Source organism: Mustela erminea, chromosome 3 (genome assembly GCF_009829155.1).
Source record: "Mustela erminea isolate mMusErm1 chromosome 3, mMusErm1.Pri, whole genome shotgun sequence".
NCBI lineage: Eukaryota > Metazoa > Chordata > Mammalia > Carnivora > Mustelidae > Mustela > Mustela erminea.
This window is the reverse complement of record NC_045616.1, coordinates 60,629,340-60,647,565: the sequence shown is the minus strand read 5'-3', so window position 1 is coordinate 60,647,565 and position 18,226 is coordinate 60,629,340. Positions and strand designations below refer to the sequence as shown.

Below are 18,226 nucleotides of genomic sequence, written 5' to 3'. Positions count from 1 at the left end.
CAGCTGGCAGCAGACCCGCCCCTGAGCCCCCAGGTGAGAGAGAGCGTAGCCTGATTGATGGCTTGATTGGCACCCTGGGAGATCTGATGAGGAGAACTCCACTGAGCCTGCCCAGATTGCTGACCCTGAGAACCGGGAGATAACAGAGGGGTGTCTTGTTACGCTGTAGAGCGTGTGGTAATTTGTCACACAGCAAGAGGAGAGGAACACAGGAGCCCTCTGGAAATGTCTACAGCGGTCCTCTGCCTGCCTCTTCTCAACTCCAGCTCAATCAGTGCTTGACTTGCAGAGACAAAGAATGGGCATTAGTAGAGCAAAAATAAACTGGAGGGGGTCGCTATTATTGTTGTTGTCTTTGGTCACTGACCCATTCGGGCCAGTAGCTCCATCTCTCTCTCCCCTGTTGGTGCTGCCTTCCCCAGGCCCGCACAGCATCAAACCTTCCCTTCTGCCCTCTGCCAGGGCTTTTGGTTTTCAACAAAAGCCTCTGTGCTCCAGCTAGATCCCTGATGCTCCCAGGACCCCAGGTGGGTTTAACACAAACAATTAGAAATGTAAATACAGACCCTGTAGAACACAGACCTCGAGGCACACAGACCTCGAGCAACCACGGGGGTAAAAGTGTGTGTCTTTAAGAATTAGATACCATGGGGTGCCTGGGTGGCTCAGTGGTTTAAGCCTCTGCCTTCAGCTTAGGTCATGATCTCACGGTCCTGGGATCGAGCCCCGCATCGGGCTCTCTGCTCGGCATAAAGCCTGCTTCCTTCTCTCTCTCTGTCTGCCTCTCTGCCTAATTGTGATCTCTGTCAAATAAATAAATAAAATCTTAAAAAAAAAAAAAAAAGAATTAGATACCGTGGGGCACCTGGGTGGCTCAGTGGGTTAAGCCTCTGCCTTTGGCTTGGGTCATGATCTTAGGGTCCTGGGATCGAGCCCCACATCGGGCTCTCTGCTCAGCAGGGAGCCTGCTTCTCCCTCTCCCTCTGCCTGCCGCTCTGCCTACTTGGGCTCTCTCTCTCTGTCAAACAAACAAAAAAACCCCACAAAAACAAACAAAAAAACAAACCTTAAAAAAAAAAAAGCTCCCATGTCTAAGGTTCGGCCTCATCCAAGCTCCATGGGCTCAGCAGAATGGCACTCAAGAATCCAGCTCTTCAGACACTTCATTCCTCATTCCAGAAATCCTCCTTTCCCTGTGCAAATCAAATGACTCCATCCAACAAAACTGCTCTTATTTCTAAATGATTTTCAAGTGCCTTGCTTGATCCCTGAGCAAAGCTAATCCCCACCAACCCCCTCCCTGCCTTTCTCCTTAAGCAACTTTGCTCAGTCCTCATTTAAGGGTTCGCTTCATTCTTTCTGCTTTGCACTGAGTAGCTATTTATACGGGCCCCTAACCCTCAACTCCCTCCAGCTCTGCGGGGGCAGGGGCTACATCCCATTTATCTTCACGTCTCCCCAGGCCTGCCCGGGGAACACTCAGCACATGTTTAAGAGGTTCATTCCGAGCGCTGAGTTGGACTTAACAGTTGAGATTTCCTTTGCTGTCAGGTTTCGGGTAGGGCCTTAAGATCCCTTGATCCAGGGAAAGAAGGGCTGTGCAGCTGCTGCAGCCCACCCCTGGGGTCCTCCAACCCAGGAAGCTGCAGAGAAGGGGGAGGAGAAGGAAGCTCCAGATGGAGAGGAGGGAGTGCCAACCTTGCCTCCTGCCCCTCAGCCAGCAGCCAGCAGACTTGCTTCTCTAATTTGATCTTTTCTCTGCTTTGGCCAAGGCTGAGTGCATTCCCTATAGAGCAAGAGTGAAACAATGCAGTTGCTGTTTCAAAGCCGGGAAAAAGAGTGGTGGTGGGAAAACGTGAAGAAAGCATGTTCCTTGATTTATTTTTTTTAAATGTATGTTATGGGAGAAGTAGGCAAGAAGACAAAATACGCAGTACATTCTGAACCATGAAGGAAAGGCACTTTCTATAGCCCTTTAAAATCTTTCATACTACAGTTAATCATGTATCGAATCACTCAGCAAACTCTGCATACACTGTATGCCTCCCTTTGCGCAACTGGTGGATGAGCCTGTCTCCATTTATAAACCAGAGGGTCTCAGGGCTGGGGCTTGCTGCTGTTCACCCTCACGCCCTGATGCCTACCTAGCACAGTGCCTGGAGGACCACAAAGAGCTCAGGGTAGGGTGCCTGGCCAGCCCTGGGGATTGAAAAGGGGCAGCAGAGTCTTGGGGCCAGGGGGCCAAGTACTTCCAGGAGAAGGGGATAATGAGCATTGACAAAGCATCAGGGAAAGGCCAAGTCAGCTTATCCTGAAAAGGAGCCAGAGCTGTGGAAATTAGGAGGAAGGGAAATCAGGGAAGAAGGCAGCTTGCAACTGGGTAAAAAGTAAATGGAAGAAACACTGAATGATGGGCACAAAGTCTTTTTAAAAATTCATTTAAATGTACATTGTGACTTGACCAGTAAAATAAACTATAGAATATGATGCGGCAATTAAAAGAATAAAGTAAAACCACCCCATGGTTTCTCAACCTCAGCATTACTTGCATTTTGGGTGGACAATTCTTTTTTTTTTTTTTTTTTTAGAAGATTGATTTATTTGAGAGAGAGAGCATGCATGAGTGGTGGGCAGGGTGCAGAGGGAGAGAGAGAACCTCAAGTAGACACCACATGGAGCACAGAGCCTGATGCAAGGCTTGATCCCATGACCCTGAGATCAGGACCTGAGCTGAAACCAAGAGTCAGGCACTTAGACAGTTGTGTTACCCTGGTGCCCCTGAGTGGACAGTTCTTGGTTGGGGGCTGTCTTGTGCATTGCAGAATGTTTAGCAGCATCCTTGACTTCTATCTATGAGATACCAGAGTAGCAACACAGCCTGCAACCACCAAAAATGTCTCCAGAAATTGCCAAATGTCCTTTGAGGAGCAAAACTGCCTCCAGTCAAGAACCACTGCTCTATATGTACTCACTGGTTAAGATCTCCAAGGCAGATCATTGAGTGGAAAACATGTCACAAAAAACTCCATTTTACATGGTACCATTTACATGGAAAAAGCATTCTACACGCGCGCGCACACACACACACACGCATGCACGCGCACTCGTGCACACCCACACACAATATCCATATTATGTAAGTAAGCACAACTAGAGTGCCTAGAAGTAAAAAACTTTTAGCAGACTAGGGCAGGGAGTCACAGTGAATCTTGACTTTATCTGGACTGTTTGTGTCTTTAAAAAAAGAAAATGGAAATGTACTCGGTGGGAAAATTAGTTTGGAAACTGAAGATACAGAGAAAGTACTTGTTAATTGCTCCCTGACAAACTTTCAAGAGGAAGAAAAAGGTGGCCAGAATGAGGCGGAATGAAAGGAAGGAATTTTTAGGACGTGGGAAAATTGAGCTAAATTCAGTCAAGTCATAATTTTGTATAAAGCTTATGAAGAGAGGGGTGAATACCTTCCAGAATGCTTCCACTTATTAGCTCAAGATTTGAATGATGCTTTGCCAGCGTTAACTTTCCCACTACAGTTAAATATGTATGAAATGACAGAACTCCTCTTTTCTGTTTTTCCACTGCATGTTTCTTTAATTTGTGTTTCTTTGGTGTGTGTACGGCTTTCTGTAACTGAAGTGCTGATGCCATTATGGAAACTGTCACTCTTCCGAGTTGGAAAGACCCGAGAATGAAAGCTCACTTTGCCTTCTGTTGGGTCTGGCATGGCTGAGTACACTGCAGGAGTGTATTTGTTTTTCATTAATTTGTTTGTCATTTTTCTCCATGATCTATGGAACATTTATTTCCCCTGCAGCAAAAGGATCTGAAATGTCAGAGGTTTCTCTTGGTTTTGCTGGGTAATGAATTGTGGAGAAAAAGAAATTTTTCTTATATGCTAGTTGATTGTGGAAGGAGACATTTTGTGGCCTTTTGCTATTTTACAGTGATAATGAATTTCCTGACAAACCTGGAAACTTTGGGCTTCTTTACTGAAATAATAAGGTTTGAGGAATAACTTTGACCTGGACCTTTGTGGAATTAATCAAATACAGATTTTGGAAAAATTGATGAGTTTGGTCTTTACCGAGACACTCTAATTTATTTCTGTCACTGAGGCAAGTACACAGATCTGTACCACATCTATACCACATCAAAACATCAAACAACTAACTACAGACCCAAATCCCTGAACAGAGATTTACACACATGTGGTGGGAGGGAGCCTAGGTTCAGGGACTTCTAGCTTGACCACTGTTTGCTTTGTTTCCTTTTTCTTTTTTTCTTCTCTTCTTTCTTTTCTTTTTAATTGCAAGAATAATACAAACTTGTAGAAAACGTGGCCTATGCTGAACAGAATGAAAAAGATAATAGGAAATCATCCATAACCTCATTCTCCAAAAGCAATGGGCCATCACACCATTTTGGTCTGCTCCTTCTAATCCTGTTTTGATGCCTATCATTTATAATTGAGATGATACTGAACATAAAATTTTATATTCTGTGTTTTCTTTCCTCCTAAATAGTGCATACGATGTTTTGTTTGTGATCTCTAAACACTTTAAAGGAAAACTATACTGAGTCCTTAGGAAGTTCTAAACAAAGGCCACAATTCACGGGGAAAAGGAAGGAATAGATCTTTTAATTTTTTTTTTTTTTTTTTAGATTTTATTTATTTATTTGAGAGAGAGAGAGAGTGAGAACTAATATGCACAAGCACAAGGAGCAGCACGCAGAGGGAGAAGTAGACTCCCCACTGAGCATGGAGCTGGACTTGGGGCTCCATCTCAGGACCCAGGGATCATGACCTGAGCCAAAGACAGACACTAAACTGACTGAGCCACGCAGGTGCCCCAGGAATAGATGTTCTTTGCAATATTTTAGGAACATCAGATTTTCCCATTGTTCCCCTGCATGTGTTAATGGATAAGATGTATTTTTCAGATTCTCTGACACTGTAAATATGCATGCGCCTTTATGTTTGAAAGCCGAGATGAGAAAACAAGGCTGTTGAGTCAGGATGCCAGCCGAGCTCACATAATGGCTCTGGATGAGAGTGCTCTGTGTCTATCAGAGACAATGACTGACCCACAGGTGTCACAGCTAGTGCTGTGACCAACCAGACAGACGTGTGGATGTCAGCGCCCATGTCAGTACCCTTTCTGCCAGGGTACTGGCGGGGAAGACTCCTTCTCCACAGAAGTAGCATAATCAGTTCCCTGATTCTCTACGTATTCTCTCTGGGAGCTTGCTGGGATTGTCTACACCCATTCCTAATATCCTGCAAGACAGAGGACGTACTTGAAAGGTGTCAGAACTCACAACCCAAACAGGGTCTCAGAGAATTTAGGTAGAAGTATTAGTACCTCATTCTTGACTTCTGGTGGGGTGTAGATGCTCAGTTCACTGTCATTTCTTAGAAGTCTAGATATTCTTTGTGGTTGTTGACAGGATGAGAACATAAGGAACAAAAGGAAAAAGGAAGGGAGCTTCTGAGTTGAGCTCAAATCTTCACGTCTTGCTCAACTGAATGTACTTTGAAATTTTTCATCAAACACCAGATTATTTTACGATAAGAAAACAATTTGGTATTTGGAAAATCAGAAAGATCATGTAAAATGCTACCTAGCTAGCCTAAACAGGAGCTCAGGGGAAGTTACAAAATTGTAACTACAATTATATATTGATTATATAATTACTTAAGTAATTAATACATTAGCAATTATAAAACAGTTCTGAAATTTAAGATCTTGTATCTCTGTCTCCAACTGCATATCTCACAAAATATTTCAAGAATCTTAAATCAAATATTCACACAAACATTTTAAATTATAAATCTTGACGGTGCCTGGGTGGCTCAGTCAGTTAAGCGTTTGTCTTTGGCTCAGGTCATGATCCTGGAGTCCCAGGATCCAGCCCCACATGGGGCTCCCTGCTCAGCGGGGAGTCTGTTTCTCCCTCTGCTGCTCCCCCTGCTCGTGCTTTCGCTCTCTCTCTCTCAAAAATCAATCAATCAATCAATCAATCAATCAATCTTTAAAAAACAATTTTAGATCTTGGATTCCAAATTGGGTGAAAGTGCTGTTTCCGCTGGGGGCTACTCGAAGTGTGATCAGAGACCCAGCACTGGCAACCCCTGGGAGCTCGGCAGAAATCCTGAATCAGGTGATCTCTATACTCAGTCAAGTTTGAGAAGCTCAGGTGTAGACTAGGGTGAGGAGCAGACCTTTACAAATACAAGTGTTTGCCCCCGGTGAGGAGAGGAGAGTTCCTAGGAGATTCCGAAAAGCTGTTAGTACTGTTCACAGACTGCTTTCTTCTTCCCCACTAACAGGGGAATTTCTAGTATTTTCATCACCACCTTGCTGGTGTGGAGAATCTGCTCCTGACTGCGGAGGGAGACTACAGCTCAAATAACCAGCTTTGGCTTTCTGAAGTGGGAAAACAATGCCAACGTCGCCATGCTCTGGATTTGGGGTCAAGATAAGATAGAGAAAAAGAGGATGGTTGGTCTGAAAGCGTCTGAACAGTTGCAGAGTAGATGAATAATGCAGTGCATTTTGGCTGATTATTATTATTATTTTTTTAAGATTTTATTTATGTATTTGACGGGAGGGAGAGAGATCACAAATAGGCAGAGCAGCAGGCAGAGAGAAGGGGGAAGCAGACCCCCCCCCCCATGGAGCAGGGAGCCTAATGTGGGGCTTGATCCCAGGACCCTGAGATCATGATCCGGGCCGAAGGCAGAGGCTTAACCCACTGAGCCCCCCAGGCCCCCCACTGGCTGATTATGGACTCCAAAACTCTCACCTGCTTACTTCTGCTTCTAGAAGAAAAGCAGGGCAATGCAAGTTTTGAGGAGGGCTCAAAAGCAGGCCTAAGGTCAGGAACGTGTTTGGTTTATCAGTTAGGAGAATTTAAACTCAAACCCACTTGGTTTTTAACTCAACTTAATCACTCACATGTGATGAAGTGCCATCAAGTCATCTAAAAGAAAGCAGTCACTGCACAATGGAATAGGTGATGTCATGCTAGGAGCTGCCAAGCCCTCAACAAACTGGAAAGTGATTTTTAGGAGGGAAAATGTAAAATTATGAAAAACACATAGTTTTTAGATTTGCTTGCATGCTCTTCCAAGTGTCTGGTGATTTATGAACATCTCTCTGCATTCTTTTCTAATTTGGTTTCCACTGTCAACATTTTCATTTTAAAAGAATGCGTAATCGTTTGAGCTCAATGCAGGGTAAATGCTGTTCTTTTTAATTTGTAAAAAGATTCTGAAAAAGTAACCTCATACACATTTGAAAATATAGTTAAAATTAGAAGGTAGAAGTTTAGATTTTTTTTTAAGTCTCTAACATCTAAATGTTTAAACATGTTTTGTTAACACTTAAAAATCAAGAATTGTATTCTAACTTGTCCAAGAAATAACCCAAGTCCAACCCTCAACTTTCTTTATTTTTTAATTCATTTTTTATTATTTTAAAAAGATTTTATTTATTCATTTAAGGGAAAGAGAGGCGAAGACAGAGAGAGCACAAGCAGGGGTAAAGGTAGAGGGGGAGGGAGAAGCAGACTCCCTGCTGAGTTGGGAACTGGACCTGGGGCTTGATCCCAGGACCTGGAGATCATGAACTGAGCAGAAGGCAGATGCCCAACCATCTGAGCCACCCAGACACTCCCTCAACTTTCTTTAAATGAAATATATATATTACAAAGAATTCTTATATCTCAGGCAAATGATTATAAGGGAGAGTGATACCGGAGCTGAGTTTCTCTTTCCTCTTTCTTATTTTCTCTTTTGAGCAACAAGGAGCTAAAAGTTAGATAAGCACTGAATTATTTTCTGTAAGAAATTTTTACCAAATGATATAAAAGGCTCTGAAATGAATTTTTGTAAGTTGCCAAAATAATCATGACTTCCTGATAAGTCACCATAAATTTATACTCATGTTGGACACGAGTACACTTGAGTGTCTGACACTAGCTGCAAGGAAACCAAATCTAAGTTTTCTATATCTTACTTTATGAACAAACATTAGCTACTACAAATCAAATACCTCTGACATCTATCCAAGCTCTTTTTTAAAAGATCTTTTATTTATTTATTTATTTTTTTAAAAAGATTTTATTTATTTATTTGACAGAGAGAAATCACAAGTAGATGGAGAGGCAGGCAGAGAGAGAGAGAGAGGGAAGCAGGCTCCCTGCTGAGCAGAGAGCCTGATGAGGGGCTCGATCTCAGGACCCTGAGATCATGACCTGAGCCGAAGGCAGCGGCTTAACCCACTGAGCCACCCAGGTGCCCCCTTTTCTCCTGGTTCTTAAATGATTCTCGCTCTCTGTCAAATAAATAAAAATCTTAAAAAAAAAAAAAAAACCTTTAAATGCGGGACATTTAGTCAACAACTGCTTTGTGTTGGGACACTGTTCTAGATACTTGCGTACAGTCATGAATACAAAAGATAAAAATGTCTGCCTTCATGGGGCTTATATTTTAATGGGAGAAGATGATAAATATTTAGAATACAATTATGACAGATGGTGTTGTGTGCTCTAAAGTCATGCAGGCATGGGGGACAGGGCAGGGCTGGGAGCATTATGCCTAGACAGTTTCTGGAACCCCCTGCATTATTGGCCTTAGTTTCTTTGGATTTTTCTCCTCATGATTGCTCTCAACTCCCTTACATCACCATGTATGCACACTCTTTAAAACTGCTCCTGTGGAGGCATTTAGGTGAGAGAGCAACTAAGCACAGGTATCTAAGACCCCTGATGTTTTATTTTTATTTTTTAAAAGATTTTATTTATTTATTTGACACAGAGAGAGAGATCATAAGTAGGCAGAGAGGCAGGCAGAGGGGGAGAGGGAAGCAGGCTCCCTGCTTAGCAAAGATGTGGGACTCAATCCCAGGACCCTGAGATCATGACCTGAGCCGAAGGCAGAGGCTTAACCCACTGAGCCACCCAGGGGCACCACCCCTGACATTTTAAAGGGAGAAGCTAGAGCTGACTGAAAGCTCCTTTCCTGGGAAAATGGCATGGTGCCCCCGGAAATAAGGAAGAGACCTACTAACAGACTTTGGAAATCAGGGCAGGTCACAGGATAGAAAAGAAGCCTTCAAGTGATAATCTCTTTCACTACTATGAGTCAGAGGACTAGGAAACACCCGTGCCAGCAAGTCCAAGGGCACCTCCAGCATCACAAAGGATCCATCCTAACACAGGGTGCATTGGCACCAGGGAAAGAGCTGGGCATAGCCACTTACATATCTGGAATAGAGTCTGTAACATTGGCTCTCTGTCAAGGGCTCCGTCAAATACCAAGAAACTACCTAGAGACTATTTTCCCTTACTAGGAGGGCCCACTGCACCAGACAACTTTTCCTCATCCACTGGCTAATAGAGAGATCACTGAGCTAGTTCTATGTATCTTTTATAAACTAGTCCTCCTGTTTTTATATTTGAATGTATCCTAACACCAGGAAAGATGGAACCCAAAGATAATTAATCAATGCCATTTTTAGCAAAACCACCTGCTTTATACTCAGTAATAAAATCATATGAACATGGAACAGAATAAAATATATATAAATATGACAATATTGCACAACATAAAAGGAGACGAACATATATGTAGCATCCCTGACAACCGTTTACTGAAGAGTCAACTGTCAGCCTCAACTTTGTGTACTTAATACAATCAAATGAAATAGTAACTCTATGAAGGAGGCAAAAGATACAATGATGAGAAAAAAAAATTTTTTTTAAACAAAGAGAGCTGGAAAGCCTACAGAGAGGCAGTGAGGAAAAAGATTTGCCATACTCTATTTTGAAATGCCACCAGAAGTATTAAAGAGACACAGAACGAGATCTGTTAACAAAAACAAACAAAAGATCAGTGAAGTGGAACTCACCCCAAAATGTGGAGGGAAATGGCAAAGAGATAAAAATGACAAGTGACAGAATATACGCATGAAGGACAAAGGATATCTAACATACAGGTAAGGGTGTTACTGCCCAAAAGACCATAGTACATTTAAAAAAGATAAAAGTCTAAACATCTATCAGATTAAAATTTTCCTGGGATAAAAAAATCTTGAATTGTGCAGTACTTTAACTCTCTACCAAGAAAAACTGATGAAATAAATCGAAATACACTGGTGATATATATCACCAGTGTTATGTTTTAACATAGTTAAAACATATATGTTTTTAACTATGGGTACCAAAGATAGAACACTACAATTATCCAATCGAGGGAGAAAACAAGATACTTAGCTCTAAAGCAAGAGTATCAGGCTATACTGAGATTACTCTTCTGCAACAAAAGATGCCAGAGACCATAAGCAAAGTCTACAGAATTGTGAAGAAAAAAGAAAAAATAACCATGGGATTATTTACCCAACCAAGCTGTCATTATGGGCAAAAGTAACAGAAAGCTATATTCTCAAATATGCAAGGCTTCAGAAAGTATATTATGCATGAAGTTTCCATGGCAAGATGATAATTCAAAGATGTACCAAACAAACAAGAATCAAAATAAAATTTCTATCTCAAGATGAAATTATAGTAAAAGGAAGGAAGCACTTAAGTCTATATGTAATTTATATAAAATTAAATCTGTTTTTCACTCCTATATCCTGGGATAATTTCCCAAATTAACTATGTGCAAGTCTTCGTCTCATGCTCTACTTTTTGCGAATGAAGACAGTAAGCAAGAATGAATAACTCAATACATGATACTAAAAATATTGATAACTAAATAAAAAAACTTTAGTTCTCTAACTTATACCACATAGTAAACATTCATTTCTGGCTGTATGGTGAACAAGAAATCTCAACACACCATCCTTCCAAAAACAGCAAAACAAGCTATACAGGTTTATTTATTTATTTTTTTTAAAGATTTTATTTATTTATTTGACAAAGAGAGAGAGACAGCAAGAGCAGGAACACAAGCAGGGGGAGTGGGAGAAGAAAAGCATGCTTTCCACCCACCAAGGAGGCTGATGTGGGGCTAGATTCCAAGACCCTGGGATCATGAACTGAGCCGAAGGCAAATGCTTAACGACTAAGCCACCCAGTGCCCCTACTGAGGTTTATTTTTAAAAGAAAAACTTCAGGGGCACCTGGGTGGTGCTGTTAGTTAAGTGTTTGACTCTTGGTTTCAGCTCGGGTGGTGATCTCAGGGGGGTGAGATTAAGCCCCATGTTGGGGTCTGCAAAGGGCAGGGAGTCTGCTTAAGACTTTCTCCCTCTCTGCCCCTCGACCCCCAAATAAGTAAACAAATCTTAAAAAAAGAAAAGAAAGACTTTTCAAATGCCTTGGTGATATGTTAAGAAATTAACCTTGAAAATTACAAAGGGAGGGCTGCTGCTTCCAACCAAGTCGTAAAGGCTGGATTTACCCTTCTGCCACAAACAACTAGAAAACTGGACAAAATATAAGAAGCAATTGTAGTCGAGTATTTAAAGAAAGCAAAATAAAATCACAGTGATTTATCATTGCATACCTGGCTAAAATTAAAAAGACTGCCAATGTTAAATGTTGGTGAGAAAGTAGAGTAACTGAAACTCTCACATGCTCTTAAACAAAGTTAAAGTTTGTTAGACTAGATTAAAGGAAGGGAAACAGGTAGATGTTCCTTAAAGAGACATACTTAGGGCGCCTGGGTGGCTCAGTGGGTTAAGCCGCTGCCTTCGGTTCAGGTCATGATCTCAGGGTCCTGGGATCGAGTCCCGCATCGGGCTCTCTGCTCAGCAGGGAGCCTGCTTCCCTCTCTCTCTCTCTGCCTGCCTCTCCGTCTACTTGTGATTTCTCTCTGTCAAATAAATAAATAAAATCTTTAAAAAAAAAAAAAAAAAAAGAGACATACTTAAAACACTGAAAGTGCAGAAAGAATGAAAGTTAAAAAGTTGACAAATATGTATCATGAGAATATTAACCAAAGAGAAAAAGGGAGCTTCTATTCCTAGATTCAAAGCAGATAAAATGGGCTTTTAGGCAAACTAAAAAACAAAGGAAAAAAACCACACACTTAAAAAAAAGAGATCATTTTGCTATGGTCAAATGTCCATAAAGTTTGATAAAAGATTAAAAAAAAACTACTTGCAAGATTACATTCTCAATAATGCAATTAAGATGGAAATTAAAACAAAAAAAGATGATGAAAGGCCATATGCCTGAAAGTTTCAAAACATAATTTTAACCTATTTGGGTTGAAGAAAAAAGAAAATATTTCTTGTGATAATAAATATATGATAAATAAAAACAAAATTAATGATAAAAACAGAACATACCGCTATGTATAGGATATAGCTGATACAGTATACAATAATAATTTTAGAGGTTTAAATTTTTATATATTTTAAAAAGACTGAAAATAATGAGTTGAATTTTCAACTTACATTAAGAAAAACAACAACAGCAACACAACAACAAAGGGAGTAAATAATTACTGGCATAAAAGCAGACATATGGGCCAACGGAACAAATAGAGAACCCAGAAATAAACCCAAGAACACACAATGGGGAAAGGCTAGTCTCTTACACAAATGCTGTTGGAAAAACTGAATATCTACATGAAAAAGAATGAAATTAGACCCTTATAACATACACAAAAATCAACTAAAAAAGATTTAATGTAAGGTCTAAAACTGTAAAACTCCTTGACACAAACATAGGGACAAAACTTTGTGGCATTGGTCTTGGCAATGATTTTTTTTTTGGATATGACACCAAAAACACAAACAAAGGCAAAAATAGTCAAGTGAAACTACATCAAACTAAAAAGCTTCTGTACAGCAAAAGAAAAAAAAAATCAATGAAATGAAAAGGCAACCTATAGAATGGGAGAAAATATTTGCAAACCATAAATCTGTTAAGAGTTAATACCCAAAAGGAACACATTCCACTCAATAGAAGAAAAGTCCAATTAAAAAATGGGCAAAGGATCAAAAAGCAAGAAGTGTTTGCAAGTCTGTGGAAAAAAGGGAACCCCTATGCACTGTTTCTCATGAATTGGTTCAGCCACTACGGAAAGTAGTATGCAGTTTCCTCAACAATAGTATGGAGTTTCCTCAAAAAATTAAAAATGGAACTAACATATTATCCAGCAATCCTACTTCTGGGATATATCTAAAGGAAATGAAAACAGGATATTGAAGAGATATTGGCATTCCCATGTTCACTTCAGTATTGTTCATAATAGCCAAGATATGGAAACAACCTAAGTGTCTATCAGTGGATGAATGGATAAGGATGATATGGAATATAAATATAAATATATTTTTGTATATAATACATATATTAAAAATATATAATAGTACATATAATACTATTCAGCCATAAGAAAGAAGAAAATCCTGCCATTTGTGACAACATGAATGAACCACAAAAGCATTATGTTAAGTAAAATAAGTCAGACTGAGAAGGACAAACACTGTATGATCTCACTCATATATGGAATCTAAAAAAGAACTGAACTCATAGTGCCAGAGAGTGGACTGATGGTTGCCAGGGGTGGTGGTGATGGGGACAGAGGAAATGGTAGCTGGTGGTTAGAAGGCACAAACTTCCAATTTTAAGATGAAAAAGTTCTGGGTACCGAAAGCACAGCACAGTATTTAGTTAACAGTACTATACTGTATACTTGGAAATTATTTAAAAAGTGGTCTTAAATGGTTTTACTACCAAAAATCCAAAATACCAAAAAAAAAAAAAAAAGGTAACTATGGAGATAATGGGCTTGTTAACTAACTTTATTGTGGTAATCATTTCATAATATAAGCATATGTCAAAACATCACATTATATACCTTAAACTTACATAATGTGATATCTCAAATATATCTCCATAAAGCTGGAAGAAAAAAAGATAAGTATCTCCAATGCACAAAAATACTCTTCCATAGGACACAAAAAGAGGAAACACCATTCAAGTTATTTTATGACAACAGCATAACCTTAACCAAAATATTACAAAGATAATTCAAGAAATCATAATAATAAGATATTCTTATATATAAACATGAATGTAAAAATGCTGAATAAAGTATTAGGAAATTTTATCTAGCAATGCATAAATTGACTGTAACTCAAAAATGCAAATTTAACATCAGAAAGTTAATAAAGAAAAATGCATATGATCATATAGAGGCAGAAAATATTTGAAAAAAAACCAAACACCTATTCATAATTTAGAAAATTTTACAAACTAGGAACAGAAGGGTGTTTTTTTACTCTGATAGAGAGTATAAAAAGTCTATAATGAACATTATAGTCAGTGGGAATACTTTGAAAGTTTTCCCTCCTGGCTTGGGAATAAAACAAGGGTAACTGATATCACCATTTTTATTCAACACTGAATAAAAACAGCAATAAGATAAGAAAAAGTAAAAGGTGCACGAGTAGAATAAGGAACAAATTGTCATTATTAAAGATAATTTCCTTGCTGATATATAAACTCAAGAAATTATTAGATTTGGTAATGGGATTTAAAACTGACACTAATTGGATATAAGATTAAAGGTAAAATGAATATCCAAAACTCAACTGCATTCCTATTTATTAACAAATAACAGAATTCAAATAAAAAAAAGGACCATTTGTATATGTGCTGCCGAAGTGAGCACAAAAGGACCATTTGTAAAAGCAACAAAAACACAAGATATGAAAAAAATAAATAATAAAAAATCTTGAAAATTATAATACTTTACAGGAAGTCATACAAGAAGACAACATCAAAGGACATCTATACTATGTTCATGGACAAAACGATCTGTAAGTTTGATGCAACTTTAATTAAAATCTCCAATTTTTTTTCAAGATGGCAGGAATAACCATAATGATTTTGCTATTTTTAAACTATAAACTTATTTAGTATTCACACTGTTACATCTAAATACATTTTTTATTTGTTTTTTTTTTAATTTTTTAAAGATTTTATTTGTTTGACAGAGAGAGCACAAGCAAGCAGAGCAGCAGGCAGAGGGAGAGGGAGAAGCGGGCTCTCTGTCTAGCTCAGAGCCTGATATGGGGCTCAATCCCAGGACCCTGGGATCATAACCTGAGCCAAAGGCCGCTGCTTAATTACTGAGCCACCCAGGCGCCCCAAATACATTTTTTAAAGCGCCAAATGTAAATGACTAAATCTTTGTAGAACTAGAAGAAAATATAAGTAAATATTTGAACTCAGGATGAAGAATTGTTTAAATTTATAAACACAGAATTCTGCCAAGTGAAAATTTTTACTTTTTAAAAGATATTAAAAATTAAAAGAAAAATATTCGCTACATAAGAACAATGAATATTTTAATAATAAAAAAGTTCTTACAAACTGATAAGGGAAACATTTTTTCCTTTACATGAGAAAAAGATAGAAACTGGTAATTACAGCCAATAAACAAAAATAAGCCTAACCTCGGCAGCAAAGAGATCCAACATAAAGCAATACATTATTTTATTTACAAAATTGGCAAATGTTTTAAGAAATGCTAATATACCCTGTAGCCAAGATTCCAGAAAATAAACATTCTCACATAGTGATGGTAGAAATAATTCATACATTATTTCAGGGAAGCAAATGACCAATAGATAAAAAAAGGAGCTTCAAAATGTTTACACCCTTTGACCTAGGAATTCTGCTTTTAAACATTATCCTCTCAAAATAATGGATGGTCATTGCAGATTTATTTATATAAATGAAACTTTAAAATACAGCAACACATGCAGAAACAGGGTTAGTGACTACCTATTCCACATATTAGAATTGTAGATCCAGGTTAGAGAATGACATGCAGCCGTAGACAAAATTGTTAAACTAAAATTTTAAAGATGAAAAATTTCACCCTTCCTTATGTTAACAAATTAAGCAATGAAATAATATATCATAGGATCCAAATTCTGTGAAAATGTGTGCTATGTGGGTGTCAGTTTGTAGAGGGGAGAGAGGGAAAACAGAAAAAAACCCACCAAATTATAACATTGCTACTTTGAGGTAGCAGGATAGCGAGATTGTGATGATTTTTACCTTTATCTCTGAACATTTCTGTATTTGTCAAAATTTCTAGACAACACTTCTCCTATGTATTACTTGTATAAGAAACAAGCTGGTGGCTTCCCTTCTAGCAGAACAAGACTAGCCTCCTCAGTCCGACAAAACAGTCTGTATTATCCCATCTTCTTCCTGCCTTCCCTTTGTCTCAACAGACTTACACATACACCCTTTTGCTCACACGCTCGTGTGTCTCAGGACTTTCCTTTCCACCTCAGGAACTCTTCATTCAGGGCTCCAGGCAAGGCTTCCTTCCCTTCCTTAACCAGCCTGTGTGACTGAGCCCACCACCAAAAAGCAGCTACCAGACTCTATGGCAATTAATCCACAAGTAATCAAGTACAGTTTGCAACATCTCTACTACTGCAGCCTTGAACAATTATTTGATTTTCTTTTAACTTTTTGTATGTTTTGGTTCTTCCCTCCAAGTAGATTACGAGCTATTTTTTGCCGTTTTTCATAAAGTCTAGTGCAACGAAGTAGGTGTCTATGGTGCACAGAATAATGGCCTAACCCCCAGAGCCTGTGAAAATTTTAGGTTATAGGACAAAGGGGAACTAAGATGGCAGATGGTGTTAAGGTTGCCAATCAGCTGACCTTCAAACAGGGAGATTAGCCTGGATTATCTAGGTAGGTCTAATGTAATCCCAAGAGGCCTCAAAAAGGTAGAAGAGCTCAGAAGAGGCATGAGGACAGAAGTAAGGTTGGAGTGATGTGTTATAGGGACTCAACTCTCCACTGTTGGCTTTGAAGATGGAGGAAGAGGGCACAGGCCAAGCAAGGGGAGCAGCCTCCCCAGGCTGGAAAAGGCACAGATGTGGATTCTCCCCCAGAGAATCCAGAAAGGAAGATAGCCCTGCAAACACTCTGGATTTTTGTTCAGTGAGATCCATGTCAGACATTTAACCTACAGAATTGGACATGAATTTGTGTGGTTTTAAGTCATTAAGTTTATGGTAATTTGTTCTGGCAGCGATAGAAAATTAATACAGTGTTAAATATTATTTTCCTTCATTCACATTTAAATCAAGAAAGATAAAACCAAAGTTATTAAAATAATGGACCCATTTCAGACTATACTTTTTGAGGAAGTCTATCCTAATCACCCCCAAATGCCTCTCACTATTTCTTTATTTCTCCTTAGCACTTATGTATCCAATTTACATCACTTATCATTTGTTGCTACTTATTTTATTACTGTGTTAATATCACTTCCTGGGCACACAGTTTTTCCTCTCATTCAAAAAGCTCTTCAGAAGCAGGGGTCATTCCCTAGATATTTGCTGCCAGAGGTAACAGACTTCAGTTTATAAATGCCTGATTATTAACATCTTACGTTATGGATTAATTACACGGGAGACCATGTACTCAGCTTTCTTCTCAGAAATGTTTTTATAAAAGTTTTATTTCATTATACAGAAGTATCCTCAAGCCCCTAAAAAAATCTGACCAGATTAGTAAATATCTAGAAAGGGGACTTACTACACTTTAATTCCACTGGATATGTCCCAAAAAATTTCACGAGGTTTTATGTTTTTCCAAACTTTCATGGTTGACTATTTCGAGAAAGTCGTAAGGATTTCTCCACGTAGATTGCAAGACTAGGGAAGTGAGGTGGAAAGATGTCTGGTCTGCAGGGGGAGAGAAAAAAGTGAGTCTAGACATCCTCGAATCAAACAGACCTGGGTACTGAGCAGGCTCTTGTGTACAGGAGGGACTCCGTGGAGGGTCTAGTCTATTTTGTGTTGAGTGTCAGAATCAGCACAGACCTCTGAATCAACTAGAATTACGAGGCTACTCTTGGAGGGCCAAGGCTAAAATTTCTAGGCTGTACCAGAATTAAAGAAAAGGAAGGAAATAAGTGGTCGGTTGCAGACAAGAGGATTTGGTCTCATCGTAATCCTGGGGGAAAAGAGAAAAGCTGATGTGTAAATAGGGTTCTGGGCAAGTAAGCACATGGCGTTTTGGAGAAGGGAGTGCCGGGAGGCAGCTGGCCCCAGCCACATGCTCTTCTCCCAGAGGCAGGGCTGTCCTGCCCTTCAAGTCCGCTTCTGTCATCTGGCTCTGGGAAGCCTTAAAAAAGTTGCTTACTCTGATTTCTCCAAACATAAAATTGGGGCAGTGGGATTTGTCATTTCTGTGTAGCCCAGGCCTGTGGTGAGGATTAATTAGT

At 39.3% G+C, this 18,226-nt stretch overlaps 1 protein-coding gene across 2 annotated transcripts in view; it reads right to left on the bottom strand.

Annotated features, from left to right (window-relative positions):
- ARSB (arylsulfatase B) overlaps positions 1-18,226 on the bottom strand; it is a 167,840-nt gene that overhangs the window by 35,520 nt on the left and 114,094 nt on the right. The window contains exon 7 of one of the 2 annotated variants that reach the window (XM_032335889.1): positions 15,911-15,933. The exons of the other annotated variant lie outside the window; for it this stretch is intronic. Coding sequence (XP_032191780.1) covers positions 15,929-15,933 — 5 coding nt within the window. The 3' untranslated portion in view covers positions 15,911-15,928. Of the gene's footprint in view, positions 1-15,910; positions 15,934-18,226 lie in introns of those variants that run through there. 2 annotated transcript variants of the gene reach the window in all.